General features: G+C 34.3%; 2 protein-coding genes across 6 annotated transcripts; both read left to right on the top strand.

The window, feature by feature from the left end:
- The first annotated feature begins 525 nt into the window (after positions 1-525).
- LOC110823764 (putative peroxygenase 4) lies at positions 526-3,102 on the top strand. Of its 2 annotated transcripts, none has more exons than XM_022054232.2 (6): positions 526-687; positions 878-988; positions 1,138-1,223; positions 1,417-1,511; positions 2,108-2,233; positions 2,599-3,102. In XM_022054232.2, the coding sequence occupies exons 1-6, from the start codon at positions 645-647 to the stop codon at positions 2,750-2,752; spliced, it is 615 nt and encodes a 204-aa protein (XP_021909924.1). In that variant the 5' UTR covers positions 526-644; the 3' UTR covers positions 2,753-3,102. The 2 variants fall into 2 exon arrangements, with proteins under 2 accessions (XP_021909924.1, XP_021909925.1); XM_022054233.2 differs by having other exon boundaries at positions 881-988.
- Positions 3,103-14,538: 11,436 nt separating this feature from the next.
- LOC110823808 (putative peroxygenase 4) lies at positions 14,539-16,212 on the top strand. Of its 4 annotated transcripts, none has more exons than XM_088214058.1 (7): positions 14,539-14,699; positions 14,823-14,933; positions 15,065-15,150; positions 15,299-15,393; positions 15,477-15,602; positions 15,678-15,827; positions 15,904-16,212. In XM_088214058.1, the coding sequence occupies exons 1-7, from the start codon at positions 14,657-14,659 to the stop codon at positions 15,923-15,925; spliced, it is 633 nt and encodes a 210-aa protein (XP_088070184.1). In that variant the 5' UTR covers positions 14,539-14,656; the 3' UTR covers positions 15,926-16,212. The 4 variants fall into 4 exon arrangements, with proteins under 4 accessions (XP_088070184.1, XP_088070185.1, XP_021909980.1 ...); XM_088214059.1 differs by having other exon boundaries at positions 15,687-15,827; XM_022054288.2 differs by having other exon boundaries at positions 14,540-14,699; positions 15,916-16,212.
- Positions 16,213-16,443: the final 231 nt, after the last annotated feature.

Here is a 16,443-nt window from a genome sequence, read left to right on the forward strand (position 1 = left end):
AAAATTAAATTAATAAATTAAACCCAGAAGTTTTGTCGCCGCCCCATATTGTCCGGAAGTTAGAACATTAAATGTTATTGAGATATCTGTCACTGTAAAGTCGAGCAGTGAGAAGATGATGTGGGGCAGCGACTGTAGACAGAGCAGAAGGGAGAACAAGTTCACTGGCGTCATTATCGGTAAGAGATGGTAACTTGGGAGAAATGATTATTTACTTTTACTGTGTAATATTAATTTATATTTATATGTTAAGCTTCTAAATTTACGAACAGTTATTGGATTTTATCGAAACAAGGGATTATATATATATATATTTTTATAAGGTAGAAAAGATTAGCCCCGTAACTTTGCTTTTGTCTTCTTAAGGTGTTATAATTAATTGACTTGCCTTTTTTCTTTGCTTAAAATGAAAAGACACTTGTGTGTTAATAAAGAAGGCCGCGCGGGGCAGGTTTCTTAATTAAACACGTTTATCTCCTACCTCTTTTTCCTTAATATTAGTGGCCGTCTCTTTTCTCCTCCTTATTTAACTCCTAGTTTTATTTTTAAATTAAAAAAAAAAAAAAAAAAAAAAATCTGCAAAACCCAACTTCTTATATACGCAGTTCGGCTTCCTTTCTCTCATCTTACACCTGCTTCTTCACATGGCATCTCCTTCTTCTTCAACATCAGCTGAACCTCAACAAGGTAATTTCCATTGCACCCTTTCCTTTTCTGCTTGCATTTCTGTAAATATGCAGTACTTATACATGTATATTTACATAAACAGATTATGTAGAGTACTCTTCTCCAGAATTACTTTAGATTCCCTTTTCTTCTTGGGTTTTCTTCCATCTGTATACCGATTTTTTTTTTAATATATATTGATGTTTATAAGAAGTTGAAGGCAGCAAATCCATTCCCACTGATCAAACTGTTCTGCAAAAGCATGCCGCTTTCTTCGATAGAAACAATGATGGATTTATTTATCCTTGGGAAACCTATGAAGGTAATTTTTCTTTTCTTTTCTTTTTTTTTTTTTTTTTTCTCTTTCATTTTTTATGTTCTTCTTCAACAAAAAAATTATTGATTACCCATATCTTAATATATCAATTTCATGGTTTTTTTTGTTTTCTAATTTCATCTTCATGTTAACAGGTTTGCGTGCAATTGGTTCTGGTGTGATAGCATCAGTATTTGGATCTATTTTCATTAATGTTGGTCTTAGTGGCAGCACTCTTGCTGTAATTCTCTCTACTTTCCTCTTTTTTCTTTTCTTTTCTTTCCTCTTTATGTTCCTTTATCCTCTTCTATTTCAGTAGTTTGTAACTTAATACCTTTTCCTTTTCTTCAACGTGTAACATACATATATATATATATATTTGTAATCATATCTTACCATAGATCCTTTACTGATTGCATTTTAATATGGTGAAGGGGAAATCCTTTTCTCTGCTATTCCCAATTGAGGTGAACAATATTCATTTGGGTAAACATGGGAGTGATTCGGGCGTTTACGATAAAGAAGGAAGGTATGTATATACATGCATATTGTAACTGTAATGGTTCTTTTGGTTCATTCCAATTTTAGCATAAAATTTCTTTTTCCTTGAATTTTGTTTATCTTTTGACAAAAAATTTAAAAAATTTACTTATCTAAGTTACTGTAGCACCTTGAAATTAATCCATAAAAAATAAAGTTAATTACAACCTCAAAAGCAAACCCGTGATCCTAATATTATGATTGAAGAAATTTTTTTCCAAAAAATATAAAAATATTATCTTTAAAAGGTAATATAATAATATATATATATTTTCTATAATTTAATTTCTTTTTAACATCATTTCCAAACATCTCCCATGATTTTGTAAGGAAGAAGCATTTGAGTCTCTAAGGAACCCACCAATACCTAACCACCTTAATTTTTCCAAAAACAACCATAGTTAAGTTAACACCCTAATCTCTTGTAATAAGGTATTTCTTTAGGTGGAAAGTGTAAATTTGAGTACATCACATGCATTAAACAAATATATATACACATATATATCTACTGGTTACTATATTTGGAATGTCTTTTTTTAATCAATAATTAAATGATTATTTTTTTTGTGATAATTAATTTTACAGATTTGTTCCTTTGAAATTCGAAGAAATTTTCACCAAACATGCTCTCACGAATCCTGAAGGTTTAACATCTGGTGAATTGAAGGCAATGCTAAAAGCTAACAGAGAACGCAAGGACTGGTTTGGATGGTAGATAAGCTTTTCCTCTTTCTCTTTGGATTTTTTGCATTCGCTTGATCGCAATTAAACAAGATTGTTAGTCTTAAGTTATTTACTATTTAGTTCGGAAAATTTGATGCATATGTTCTAGAAAAATTTAAATCTAATGTCTTTCATTCTAAATGAAATTTATTAGAGACAAAAACGCAAGTATTTCAACAGGATGTGATTGTAAAGTTAGAGTTTCTCGAGTCAGTCAATCTAATTTAACTGGATTATACCTAAGATAGTAATACTGATTATAATTTTTTGAACTATTTTTTTAAATTATAATTTAAATTTTTTAGTTGGTTTTTCTTTACCTGACTCTAAGTATCAACTTTACTATATTATAGGATAGCTAGCTTCGCTGAATGGCAAGCATTATACCACCTCTGTAAGGACAAAGATGGATTACTACACAAGGAGACGATTAGGGCTGTGTATGACGGGAGTCTCTTTGAATGCTTGGAGAAAGAGAACGAGAAGAACAAGAAGAAATCATCATAAGAGTAGTAATTGAAAAGCTATTCCATGATAATTACAATATGGAAAAAAATTGTGTTTGTTTTTAAATTTCTCTTGGTAACAAGCATCTACTTTGATTTGATCATTAGCTTACATAAGTTTATGTTCAAACAAATAATCAAAATTGTAAGGTGTAATATGCGTGTATAGATAGATATATACATATAAATATATATCTATGTTTATATATTGTATCTTTGATGAATTGTTGTGTAAAGGGACTATAGTGTCATAGGGTTTCTCTGTTTCAACTAGGGTGAGATTGCTTTCAAATATAGATGTGGAAATTATACATTTAATTTTATATGTAAGATATGGTTAAGCACTTTTTATGATACTTTGTTAGACACCATTCACAGCCTCTGGACACACATAACACTTTATTTTTTTGGCACTTGATTATAATGGTCATTTTATATTTGAAAATGATTATATGGGTAATATGGTTATTTTATAGTATTAGTTAAGTAAAGATTAAATTAAATTTGGAACTTTTAAAGTAATTATATGATGATTAATTAAACTATCACATATGATCTAATTTGTTAATGAAATAACATTTAAGTTACAATGATTTAGAGAAATAATTGTGGTTGAACTCCCGACATCCTAAAAGTTCGACAAAGAAACGTCGAAGGAGAGCTCAAGCTCAAATGGTTTTGTAGCCAAAACTCTTAAAAATAACATTCCTCCGAGGGGACATGTTCTCTTGACCAAATCTCAATATTTGTTTTAGTAGAAACTCTATATTCAAGTTGCTTTAATGAAAATTAAAATTAAGACCAAATCGTTGCTCAAAACATATCAAAAACCTCGAACACACTTTACTTTCTCTCCTTCTTATAATAGAACAAGATGTTATCTACAAATTAAAAAATACTAACCTTATTCAAATCTCCATCTCTCGGATTAATATCTAATATTACACGTAAATCTGTATCTTTTTAAACAAAAGACACTAAAAATAAAAAGGGAAGATAAAAGATTACTTGTGACGACCATTATACGTAAGAAACATTTCTATTGAGTAATCTCACCAAAATTGATAACAAAATTGTGGACATGCATCAATAAATTCAAGTTATCTATTTTTACATAAGTGTTTTTTTTTTTAAGACCAAAAAAATTCAAAATTCATGAGGTCAATAAAATTTTCAAAATCTATCTTGAATATGAACCTAATATATATACTCAGTTTTGTCAAATTGACAATTTCTAAGTTAATCATTAATCTTTTATTTACTTTTAATAAAAACAAATTAAAAGTTATTAATAACTTAGATTATGATCTAATAAGAGATTAAATTAAAATTCTTTTTGTAATCTTCTTAATATGTACTAAAATTATTATTTTTTTCTAATTTTTTTGAAAAGTTCAACGCATATGTCTATCTTACAAGTCTCTAAAACCAAGTAGATTTTTAAACATTCTTATCAATGAACTTAATTATAGATCACATAATCACATTATTTTGAAGTAAACTAGTTTTTTTTTTTATCTGTAACGATTCCGGAAATTCCAAATAGAGATCAATTATAAATTTAGTGTAGAAGCAAAATAAATAGTTAGGGTTCACATTCCTTACACAATAATTGGAAGTACCAAATAGGGTTTACGGGTATAACCATTTTAAAAGAACAACTAATAACCAAAAAAATAAATTAAAGGTAAATAACTGAATGTCCTACTCCCAACCATCTTGTGGATTGAGTTCTGGATCCTAATTTTCTTGATATGAAATGATTAATGAAAGAGCGAGCTACACTAATCCATTAAAAATATCACGTTACTCACCGACACGGAAATGAATGTTGGTAGAAGTCATAAAACAACTAATGGAGCTCTTAATTAAGCAAATTCATTTATCATAAATAAAATCATTTATTATCAACTTACCATTGTGAGATTTACAAAAACAACCTATAGAGACAATAACAAAACACATATCATGATTTCATATGCAATCGATTGGAATAACAATTTTCTATTTTATTAGCCTCAGGTCAGTTATTTTTGGCCATTTCTGGCCGAATTTAGTTGGTTTTATATCAATTTATGCGAGAAAACACGTTAAGGAACCTCGGTTGGTTGAAAAAAGTTAAAAAATCGAAACTTACCGGCAGCGGGGTTCTCCGATGCGGTGGCTCCGCCGGTTCGCCTTCACGGTTGGGTGTTTTACTTCGGTCAACCTATAAAGAAGGAAACAATGATTATAATGATGGAAGAATTATGCAGAACGGGAATCGGGAAGGGCTTCATCGGAGGTATTTTTTGTATTTTTCTATGGTAGTATCGTCAGGCTTTATTGGCATTTTTCGGCCAATCTGTTAGTCCTTTTGTTCTAACTTGGATATGAGGGTGTTTAAAATTAAATTTCGAGTAAAAGAGAATTTTTACCTCTTTTGGCAGTCGGAGGTGGCTCCAGCTCTTCCTTTACGGCGGCTGGCTCTTCTTCTTCGGTGAGGTGTCTGATGGCTAGAGTTAGGGTTTGGTGTGAAGAAAGTAATTTATATCCACCTCCTTTTAATCTTGGTCGTCTATCATATTTGATCTGAACCGTCTGATCGTGATTAAATAGGAAGTAAATCTGAACTGTTTATCGCGATTTAATCTGAACCGTCCGATCACGTTTAAATAAGAAGTGAATCTAGACCTCCGAACTGTCCGTGTGCACGAGAACGAATCTGGATTGTCCGATCACTAGCACGCGGATCACCCGCGTGGCCTCCTGTGTGGCACCGCGTCAGTGTCCCTTACCACGTGGCGTGCTCTAGTTCGTCGGGGTTGTTGACTGGGCGTCTTGCGTGGCATAACTTTTTTAAATTGCATTTTGACTCTCAATTTTTGAATTTTCTTTCATAAATACATCCAGAACCCAAATTTTCACCATTTTTTTCCAAAATTATTTTCAATTTCATCCTCCATTTAATTTTCTCTATTTTTACATTAAATAATAATTAAAAAATAAAATTTAAATTGTATATATTAATTTGAATATTACAAATTAAATTTCAGGTATTACAACTCTGCCCCCTTAAAAGAAATTTTGTCTCTCTCTCACTCAATTAAACAGTAGGGGATATCGGGATATGAAGTTTGATTCTACCTCTTATATGGCCTCTCTCGGTGTGTGATTCTGCCATATGACCTTAATAAAGGGAATTTTCTTATTGCGGAGTATTCTATTTTTCGGTCCACAATACCGACCGGTACTTCCTCGTAGGGCAGATCCTCCTGAAGTGAAAGAGACTCGTGGGCAAAGACGTGAGAGGAGTCTGAGTTGTACTTGTGTAGCATGGACACATGAAACACATTGTGGACCTTGAAAAGTTCTGGAAGTAGTGTCAGTCTGTAGGCGGTGGTGTCAATTCAGTCTAAGATTTCAAATGGCCCAATAAACCGGCGGTTTAGTTTTTTCCTCTTGTCAAACCTACTGATTCTCTTGAAAAGAGTGATATTAAGGAATACCTGATCACCTTTCTTAAATTCCAAGTCCCTCTTCCGGGTGTCCACATAACTGTTATGTCTGCTCTGAGCCATTTGAATGTTCTTCCTGATCTTAATTATTTTGGCTGTAGTCTCCTTTACGAGCTCTGGACCAAACAATTTTCTATCACCCATTTCTTCCCAACATATTAACAATTTGTATGGGCGGCCATATAAACCTCGTACGGAGCCATGCCAATACTTGTTTGGTAGTTGTTACTGTAGGCGAACTCTGTTAGGGGTAGATGGTCATCCCAATGGTCCCCGAAGTCAAGAACACAAGCTCGGAGCATATCCTCAAGTGTGCGGATCGTCCTTTCTGACTGTCCATCAGTCTGAAGGTAGAATGTAGTAATAAGAGACAATTTCGTTCCTATGGCTCGCTGAAAACTAGACCAAAACTGAGAAATGAACCTGGGTTTCCTATCGGATACTACTGTCACTCACACTTCATATAATTTGACTATCTCTCGAATATACATTCTTGCTAACTTGTCCAAGGGGTTGGTCATCCTGATGGCTAAGAAGTGGGAAGACTTGGTAAGTCAGTCAACAATTACCCAGATGGCATCGTGTCCTGAGCGTGTCCTAGGTAATCCAGTTACGAAATCTATTGTGATATGTTCTCACCTCCACTCCCGGATTGATAATGACTGAAGTAGCCCGCCTGGGCGTTGATGCTCTGCTTTGACCAACTGACATATCAAACACTTATAAACAAAGTCAGCCACATTTTTTTCATCCCGTTCTACCAAAATTGGGGTCGCATACTTTGATACATCTTAGTGCTTCTGGGATGCATGACAAACTTTGAGCTATGTGCATCTGTCATGATGTTCCTTTTCAATCCACTGTCACCTGAAACACACATTATGTCCTTAAATTTAAGCAACTTATCGGCAGATACTCGAAATTATGAAGTAACTCTCTTTTCTACATCTTTCTTGAGGGCAGCTAAGGTGGAATCGACAAACTGAGCTTCCTTTATTCTTTGGATCAACTCAGGTTGAACAATCAAGTGGGCCAAATATGTGATTCTCTTCAGGTCCTGAAGTCGTACCTGTTGTGCAGCCCCTATTACCCTATATTCTGAAACCATCAAGTGAGCTAATATATTTGTACTTTTCCTATTGAGTGCGTCGGCTACCACGTTGCCCTTACCTGGGTGATATAAGATGTTGTAATCATAGCCATTGAGGAGTTCTATCCATCTTTTTTGATGCATGTTAAGATCCTTTTGAGTGAATATGTGTTTCAAGCTCTTATGGTCGGTATAGATCTGAAAGGTCTCCCCATACAAGTAATGATGCCAAGTCTTTAAGACGTGGATAATTACTGCAAGTTCTAAGTCATGGGTGGGGAAATTTTTCTCATAATTCTTCAACTGCCTGGACCCATAAGCTATGACTTTTCCATGCAGCATCAGACCACAACCCAACCCTAGGTAAAAGGCATCACTATAAACTGTATATCCACCCGATTCGCTCGGCAAGGCCAATACAGGTATAGTAGTCAACCGTTTCTTTAGTTTTAAAAAATTTCTTTCACAGTACTCGTTCCACTCAAACTTGACGTTCTTCTTTGTGAGCCGAGTCAGAGGAGCAGTTAGGCTAGAAAATCCTTCTACAAACCTGCGGTAATAACTTACTATCCCCAAAAAGCTACGAATTTTCTTGATCGATGTCAATTTTTCCCAGTCGAGCACTGCTTTAACTTTTTTGAAGTTCACTGACATTCCATCCTTTGATATGATGTGCCCTAAGAAGGTAGTCTACTCAAGTCAGAACCCACACTTACTCAACATTGTATACAACTTCTTTTCTCTGAGAATCTACAAAACCTGAGTCAGATGGTGAGTATGTTCCTCTATGTTTTTTTTAATAAACTAAGATATCATCGATAACCACAATGATGAACTAATCTAGAAACTATCTGAAAACTCTATTCATCAAGTCCATAAAGATGGCTAGAGCGTTGGTTAGTCCAAATGGTATAACCAGGAACTCATAATGTCTGTACCTGGTTCGAAAGGCTATTTTGGGAATGTCTTCTGCCCTGATCTTTACCAGATGGTAACCTGAATGCAGGTTTATCTTGGAGAAGACCTGTGCACTCTGCAACTGATCAAAAAGGTCATCGATCATAGAGAGAGAGTACTTATTTTTTATCGTGACTTTGTTTAGACCTCTGTAGTCAATATATAACTTCAACGTCTCATCCCCCTTTCTTACAAATGTAACTCCAGCACTCCAAGGAAACACACTATGTCAGATGAACCCATTGTCCAATAATTCATTGATATGTTTTCTCAGCTCGTCCATCTCAACGCGACTCATGCGGTAAAAAGCAACCGAAATAGGCTGGGTACTTGGCTGAAGGTCTATGACGAATTCGACTTTTCTGTCTACTAGCAGTCTAGATAGTTCATTCGGGAACACATCCGGAAAATTTTAGACTATCAGAATCTCTCGAATACAAATTTCTTTCTTGGGTTTACCTAGTTAGAGAAAACAGTTGGGTTAAAAAATTTGATAATAAGAAAATTTTTTATAAGGGAACAAATGTTAAAGAATTTTATTAATTTGTAAATGACTCCTCATTAGAAGAGTTGAATACAACTTTCTTATGAAAACAATCTACGGTGGCATGATACGCCACTAGCTAGTTCATTTCTAAAATTATATCAAATCCCCAGTGTCGATTTCTATTAAGTCCACACTCAATTTTCTATATGCTATATTTATGACACAAACTCTGTATATAACCTCTCATAATAGTGTCCTACTCCCAAGAGTAGATACAAACAACACATATTCAAGTCTTTCTGGTAATACATTTAATTTTGATGCAAAAACATGTGAAACAAATGAATATGAGACATCAGTATCAATCAAAACATGTGCAAGATGGTTACAGATAGTGTACGTATCCTGTACCATGTCTGGGTTGGCTTTTACATCTTGTTGAGTGAGGTTATAAGCCATGTCTTGAATAGGAGGTCAAGTCTGGTTCTGGTTCCTCGGGTACTCCCTTGTATAATATTGGGTACTACCACATATGCAGCAAGTGTTGTTGAGGCGATAGTAGGGTCGGTCCCCATGATCCTTGCCACAGTACTGACAGATCCTACCGCATCCTGTTATTGGAATCTGAGGGGGAGCCTGTGTCATTGGCTTGGGTCTCTTGTTCTGTTGAGTAGGTGCAGTAGGTACTGGTCTGCGATGTAGAGCTGAGGGCTTGAGGTTCCCTACTGCTGAAGGAAAAATGCGAAGGTTCCTCTCCACTAACTATGCATTGGCCAGAACAGCCGAGTAAGTACTGAGCTTGAACATATACAACTAATGTCTGATCTCAGGACGGAGACCCCACTCGAACTTTCTTGCCTTCTTGCCTTCACCCATCATGCTCTCAGGAGAATATCGACCTAACTTTAAGAACCTTTGAGCATATTCTGATACAATCATATCTCCCTGAACCAAGTGTGCAAACTCCATCTCCTTCAGATGTCGGAGATGCTCTGGAAGGTACTCTCCATGAAAGGTCGTCAGAAATTATTCCTAAGTGACTGGAATAGGGAGGGTGGCTTGCTTGACTTACCACCAACGGCTTGCCTCTCCTACCAGCATGTAGGTAGCAAGGATGACTCTCCATTCGGGAATCACTCTAAGAATCGTGAAGGCTTTCTTTGTCTCAGCTAACCAGTACTAGGTCTTTTTAAAGGATGATTCTCCTACAAAAATATATGAGTTTAATCTTTTATACCTCTAGATGTATCTTGGGTCCATTATGGGAGGAACTGGGTCCCGTGGAAGTGGGACTGAACTGTGTTGAGGATGGACTGGATGGCCCTGCGGTGGTATTGGATAATACGGTGGAGGCACCAAATTATAATGTGGTGGTGCCGGATGATGCAGTTGGGGCACCGGGCCATACTGTGGTGGTGCTGGATAGTACTATAGCTGGGGCACCAGATCATACTGTGGTGGTGCCGAGTGGTACTGTGGGGGAGCAGGGTCATACCGGGGTGGCTCAACCTGTGGCAGTGGGGGAGGGTCATGTAGCTCTCTCTTTTCCTCCCAAGCCTACTAGGCAGCGATGAGTCTCTCCAGCATCTCAAATAATTGGTCAACATCCTCTCGAAGCGAACCCTCCTAGGCTGCTCGATTCAGTGGGGGTCATCATCTCCTCATCTATATGTACCTGCATTTCACAATGAACGGTTGAGTGATTATTCATTGTTTTTGGTGTTTCCTAAGGATTTTGTGTAAGGAATGGTTCTGAGGAACCTGGCTCTAATACCAACTGTAACAATCCCAAAAATTCCAAATAGAGATCAGTTATAAATTTAGTGCGAAAGCAAAATAAATAGTTAAGGTTTACATTCCTTACACAATAACTAAAAGTACCAAATAGGGCTTACGGGTATAACATTTTCAAAAGAACAACTAATAACCAAAGAAATAAATTAAAGATAAATAACTGAATATCCTACTCGCAACCCTTTTGTGGATCGGGCTCTGGATCTTGGTCCTCTTGATCTGAAATAATTAATAAAAGAGTGAGTTACACTAGGCAAGTAAGAATATCACGCTACTCACTGACACAAAAATGAAGGTTGGTAAAAATCATAAAAACAACTAATGGAGCTCTTAATTAACTAAATTCATTTATCATAAATAAAATTATTTACCGTCTACTTATCATAGCGAGATTTACAAAAACAACCTATAGAGACAATAATATAACACATATCATAATTTCATATGCAATCAGTTGGAACAACAATTTTCTCTTTTATCAGTCCGCTGGTATCCATAGGGGTCCATAGGGATATTCTCACTACGCGTGAACCATTTTCTTTAATATTTTCAGTTAACGGGCCGTTCCTATACCCCGTCGGGTATGAGTGCCAAATTACCAAACCTCAATATCTCGTTTGGTATAAGGGTGAAACGGGTCGTCCACATACTCCATCCGGTATGAGTGCCAAATTACCAAATCTCGATACCCCGTCTGGTATGAGGCAACATTCATGGTAGGGTTCCCTATGTACCTGGTCCGTCCACCATCTCTAGGAATATCCAGTAAGGTTGTCATTTCATCCATTCACTTAATCAAATAATTTTTTGTTTACCTTTAATCTTTCGTTTTCCAATTCAACTGTAATAACATAAAATAAACAAAACATGCATCAAAGGAATACAATCACATCCCAGTTTTCTAATTTAACTGTAATCACATAAGGCAAGCAATACATGCATTCAAAACTATAAAATCAATCAATCAGGTATTATCATGCATTCAAACTATAAAATTAATCAACATGGCCAACAGTGAATAACTTTTGGTTCTGTCTCCATTAGTAACCTGTAATTAGTTATGAATATTTTCTAAATTATACAAGATACCGTATTATTATTAATTAGATTTCAATTTCATAACAGAGAATAAGGTGAAGAATTTTTGCTCAAATTGATATTCGAAATGCTAAACTTTTGACTGCACTTACTAGCGGTCCTTGGGTTCCCTGAATTTTTCTTCGAGGATTAAAACGCGCTTCGTGTACCAAAAAACTCAAAATAAGTGTTAGGACCTCTTTTTGACCAATTTTAGAAGAGCCGCCATGCTCCGGTGATGGTACTGCAGCCCGTGGCGGCGGTTTGCCTTGGGTCAGCTATTTTTGGCCGTTTCCAGCTGAATTCAGCCGGTTTTGTATCAATCCCTGCGAGAAAATACGTTAAGGGGCCTCGTTGGCCCAAAAAAGTCGAAAAACCAAAACTTACCAGCGGTGGGGTTCTCTGATGCAGCGGCTCTACCGGCTCACTTTCGTGCTTGAGTGTTTTGCTTCCGTCAACCTATAGAGAAGGAAATGATGATTACAATGATGGAAGAATTACACATAACAGGAATCGAGAAGGGCCTCATCGGAGGCTTTTTTGTATTTTTTTGCGGCAGTGCTGTTGAGATTTGCCCACGGTTTTCGCCCAATTTGCCGGTCCTTTTGCTCCGATTTGGCCATGAGGGTGTTTAAAATTGAATTTTGAGTAAAAGAGAAAATTTTACCTCTTTTGACAGTCAGATGTGGCTTCGGCACGGCGGGGGGCGGCGGGCGGCTTCCTTCCAGGCGGCTCTTCTTCTCCAGTAGGGTGTTTGGTGGCTAGGGTTAGGTTTTGGTGTGAAGAGGATTATTTATATATCTCTCCTTTTAATCTAAGCCGTCCATCGCGTTTGATCTGAACCGTCCGATCACGACAAAACAGGAAGTGAATCTGGACCATTCATTGCGATTTGATCTAGACCATTCATCGTGTTTAAGTCTAACCGTTCGATCGTGTCTGGGAAGGGAACGAATCTAGATCGTCCGTGCGCGCGGGAACGAATCTGGACCGTCCGATCGCGGGCACGTGGATTGCCAGCATGGCCTCTTATATTGGCGTCCCTTACCACGCGGCGCATTCTGGTTCGTCGGGATTGCTGAATGGGCGTCCTGCGTGGTACAATTTTTTTAAATTATGTTTTAACCATCAGTTTCTGAATTTTCTTTCAAAAATACCCTTACAACCCAAATTTTCATCCATTTTTCTCAAAATTGTTTTCAATTTCATTCTCCATTTAATTTTTTCTATTTTTACATTAAATAATAATTAAAAAAATAAAATTTAAATTATATATATTAATTTGAATATTATAAATTAAATTCAAGGTGTTACATTATGAATGGTGATTTGTATCCATCTTTGGTTAAAGGATAAGGGCATGGTCTATTCCCAATCTAGTAGTGAAGATAATAATGAGGAAATTCCTTCAACCAAGATGAAAATTATTATAGACTTATCCAACCTATCCGGAAAGTTATCATTATTACTTTGGAAATTATTGCTCATGTACTTAAGTAGTTGTCAAGATCAAATAAATTAAGTTCAAGGAATGTAAGTGATTATCGTGTAGGATTAGTATTAATCACTTGCTAAAATCTCTATTAATTTACTCAAAGGATGATTGATAAGAAAAATAACATGAATTATCCATCACTTCATTGCATATTGAAATTATTTTCTTTCTCATTTAACTCAAATAATTCTTTCACTTGTATCACTTTTTGAAACTGAAATATTTGTCTTCATCACAAAGACTAAATAAGGGAATCCCTACAAGAAACTGCATGTAACTTTCTATCTGATAACCAAACAAAAGCTCTCCACCATTAATTCTTCAGCTCAAGTGGGAATATCATGTTTAAACTTAAAGAGTTTAAGTTGTTGTAAATTAAATCTATTTGATAGATTTATGGAATGCTTTTAAGGGGTTTTATAGTCTGATCTGGATGAAAAGAATGAATTGAATCAAACATAAATTCAGTTTAATATAGATTCATGATGTGACTTAATTTTTTATTTCAGATTAAACTGGACATAATTTTTTATTTTTTTAAAATAATATTTAATAATAAATTAACCTTTACCACTTATTAAATTAATATTTAATATTCTAAATATATTTTAATATTCTAATAAAAAAGTTCATACATAATGATAGAAAATAGCTGAGTGATACATGATAATTACTTTGTATAAAAAATTTTAACGTCTCACAATCTGTAAATTAATTTAGAAAATTTGATTATGATTATCTAATTCAGATGATCTGATATTTGTATACTCAGAGTTTGAGTTATACCTCCTCCACCTCCCATATAAAAAAATAAAAAAAATAAGAAGTAAATTTATATGAGAGTAAAAAAAAAAAAATGCTAGAAATAGAAATTTCTGGGAAGCTGCAAATAGTTGTCCTTGTACACCACTCCCTATTATATCCAACATTACATTTTTCACTCAATAACAATTTGTATATATATTTATCACTATCTCACCAATTATTGATTTTACATTACTCAGGTTTTCTCTTTAATTATTATTTACATGACCAGAAAAAAAAAAAAGGTGGTAACTATGTAAAAAGTTACCATAAATACATGATGCTGCTGAATTTTTCCCTAATAATTTCCTTTTACTCGGTAATGTTAATTTATAAATTTATAATAAAACTAGTGAAATTACTATTGGTAATTTCAAGTTAAATTTTGTTTAATTGTGTTGAGGTGAAGAGAATGTTAGAAATTTTTAGAGAAGAAACAAGAGAGAGCGAAGGTAAGAGTGTAATATGGGTAATTTGATACTTAAAGTATATACATACGAAGGTCGGTAGGGACAAAGCCAATTTGTCAATACACGCCATCCCAGTTTGTATATAATGAACAACGCTATTTATATATACATATATATATATATATGTGTGTGTGTGTGTGTGTGTGTATATTCCACAATACCCAGTTTCTCTTGCAGTTGTATATTCTTCTTTCTATTTCCTTTATCACAGTTTGATTTTAACCTCCCAGTATAATGGCTGTCTCTGCTTTGACATCACCAAACAATACCAAACAAGGTATACATATATACCGTGTCTTATATACATATATATATATACACACACACACATTATAGTTTTCTGTATGCATGTATGTATGTTTACTGTGAATCTACTAAAACATGCATAATATGGCTGAAGCTGAGGATGACAAGTCCATAACTTTCGATGATCAAAACCTTCTGCAAAAGCACGTTGCATTTTTCGACAGAAATCATGACGGCATCATCTATCCATGGGAGACCTTTGATGGTTTTTTTTTTTTTTTTTCTATCAACTTTTTTTTTTTTTTTTTTTTTTTATGTTCATAAAAATTAATCTCTTAATTAACATTTTAATAGGTAATTAGAGTTAATTTGGGATTTTTTTTTTAATTATATCAGGATTTCGTGCAATTGGTTGTGGAATGTTCTTATCAACAATTGCTTCTATTTTCATCAATGTGGGACTTAGTGGGAAAACTCGTCCTGTAATTCTCCATTCCTCTCCTATTCTCTTTCCTTTTACTACTACCACGTTTCCCACTAAAATTGGAGAAGTAATCAATGGAGTTTTAAATAAGAATGATTTATTCTGAAAACTATAATTATTTTGACATGTTAATATGTTGCATGCAGGGGAAATATTTTTCACCACTTTTTCCAATAGAGGTAAAGAACGTTCACATGGGTAAACATGGAAGTGACTCGGGCATCTATGATAGTGAAGGGAGGTATAATATATTAAAACATATATTAATCCAATTTTTTAAGTTTTAAGAGTTTTGATTTAACATAATTAAAATATTTGTTGCAGATTTGTTCCAGAAAAATTTGAAGAAATTTTTACCAAACATGCTCGAACCCATCACGGAGCTCTAACATCTGATGAATTAATGACAATGCTGAGGGCTAACAGAGAATCCAATGACTTTAAAGGATGGTTAGTTTTCTTTTTTTTCTTTGTTAAATTTCCCAGTAAAATTATAGTTAGTTAATTAATATTAATTAATTACAGGGTAGCTAGCTTTGCAGAATGGAAAATGTTATACTATCTTTGCAAGGACATGCATGGATTGTTGCATAGAGAAACCATTAAAGCAGCCTATGATGGAACTCTCTTTCATCGCTTGGAGAAGGAAAGGAGATTAGCCTTTGAAGCCAAAAAGTAAGAGATTTATACATATATTATATACGATTATAATACAATTTCACCTTTAATTAAATTGGGACTGTTTTTGGAGTCTCTGGTGCAGTGTTATTTAGTTGGGTTCGAATGTACCAACGAAGGAGGATGTTGCAGAAGCATCTTGATAATGATGGAGCTCTCCTGGTTAATGTTAGAATTTTTTTTCCTATTTTTTTTTTTTTTTTTTTACTTTCAAGATAATAATTATCCATTAATTACTTGTATGGTTAAACATACAAGAAGTTTATGTTCTGTTTAATGGGCAAATTAGAGTAGGGCCCTGATCTATAAATATGATATATTATATATATATATATATATGAATGAAAGTTGAAAATAAAACCATTAAATAATGATAAAGTTATTTCTTCGTGTTGTTATATAATTAGAACAATAATAATTTATGATAACTTCAAATCACCCATAATAATCGGTTTTATTTTATAAAAAATAAAAATTGCATTAAGTTTTTAACCCATTATATATATATAATAATATAACTGTCGCATAATATTTAATCCGTACTAAAAATATAATAAACTTACTAAAATTTAGTATAATCTCATTAATATATAATAATATAATTTTATTAAAT

Source organism: Carica papaya, chromosome 2, assembly GCF_054855325.1.
Source record: "Carica papaya isolate Zhongbai chromosome 2, ASM5485532v1, whole genome shotgun sequence".
Taxonomy (NCBI): domain Eukaryota; kingdom Viridiplantae; phylum Streptophyta; class Magnoliopsida; order Brassicales; family Caricaceae; genus Carica; species Carica papaya.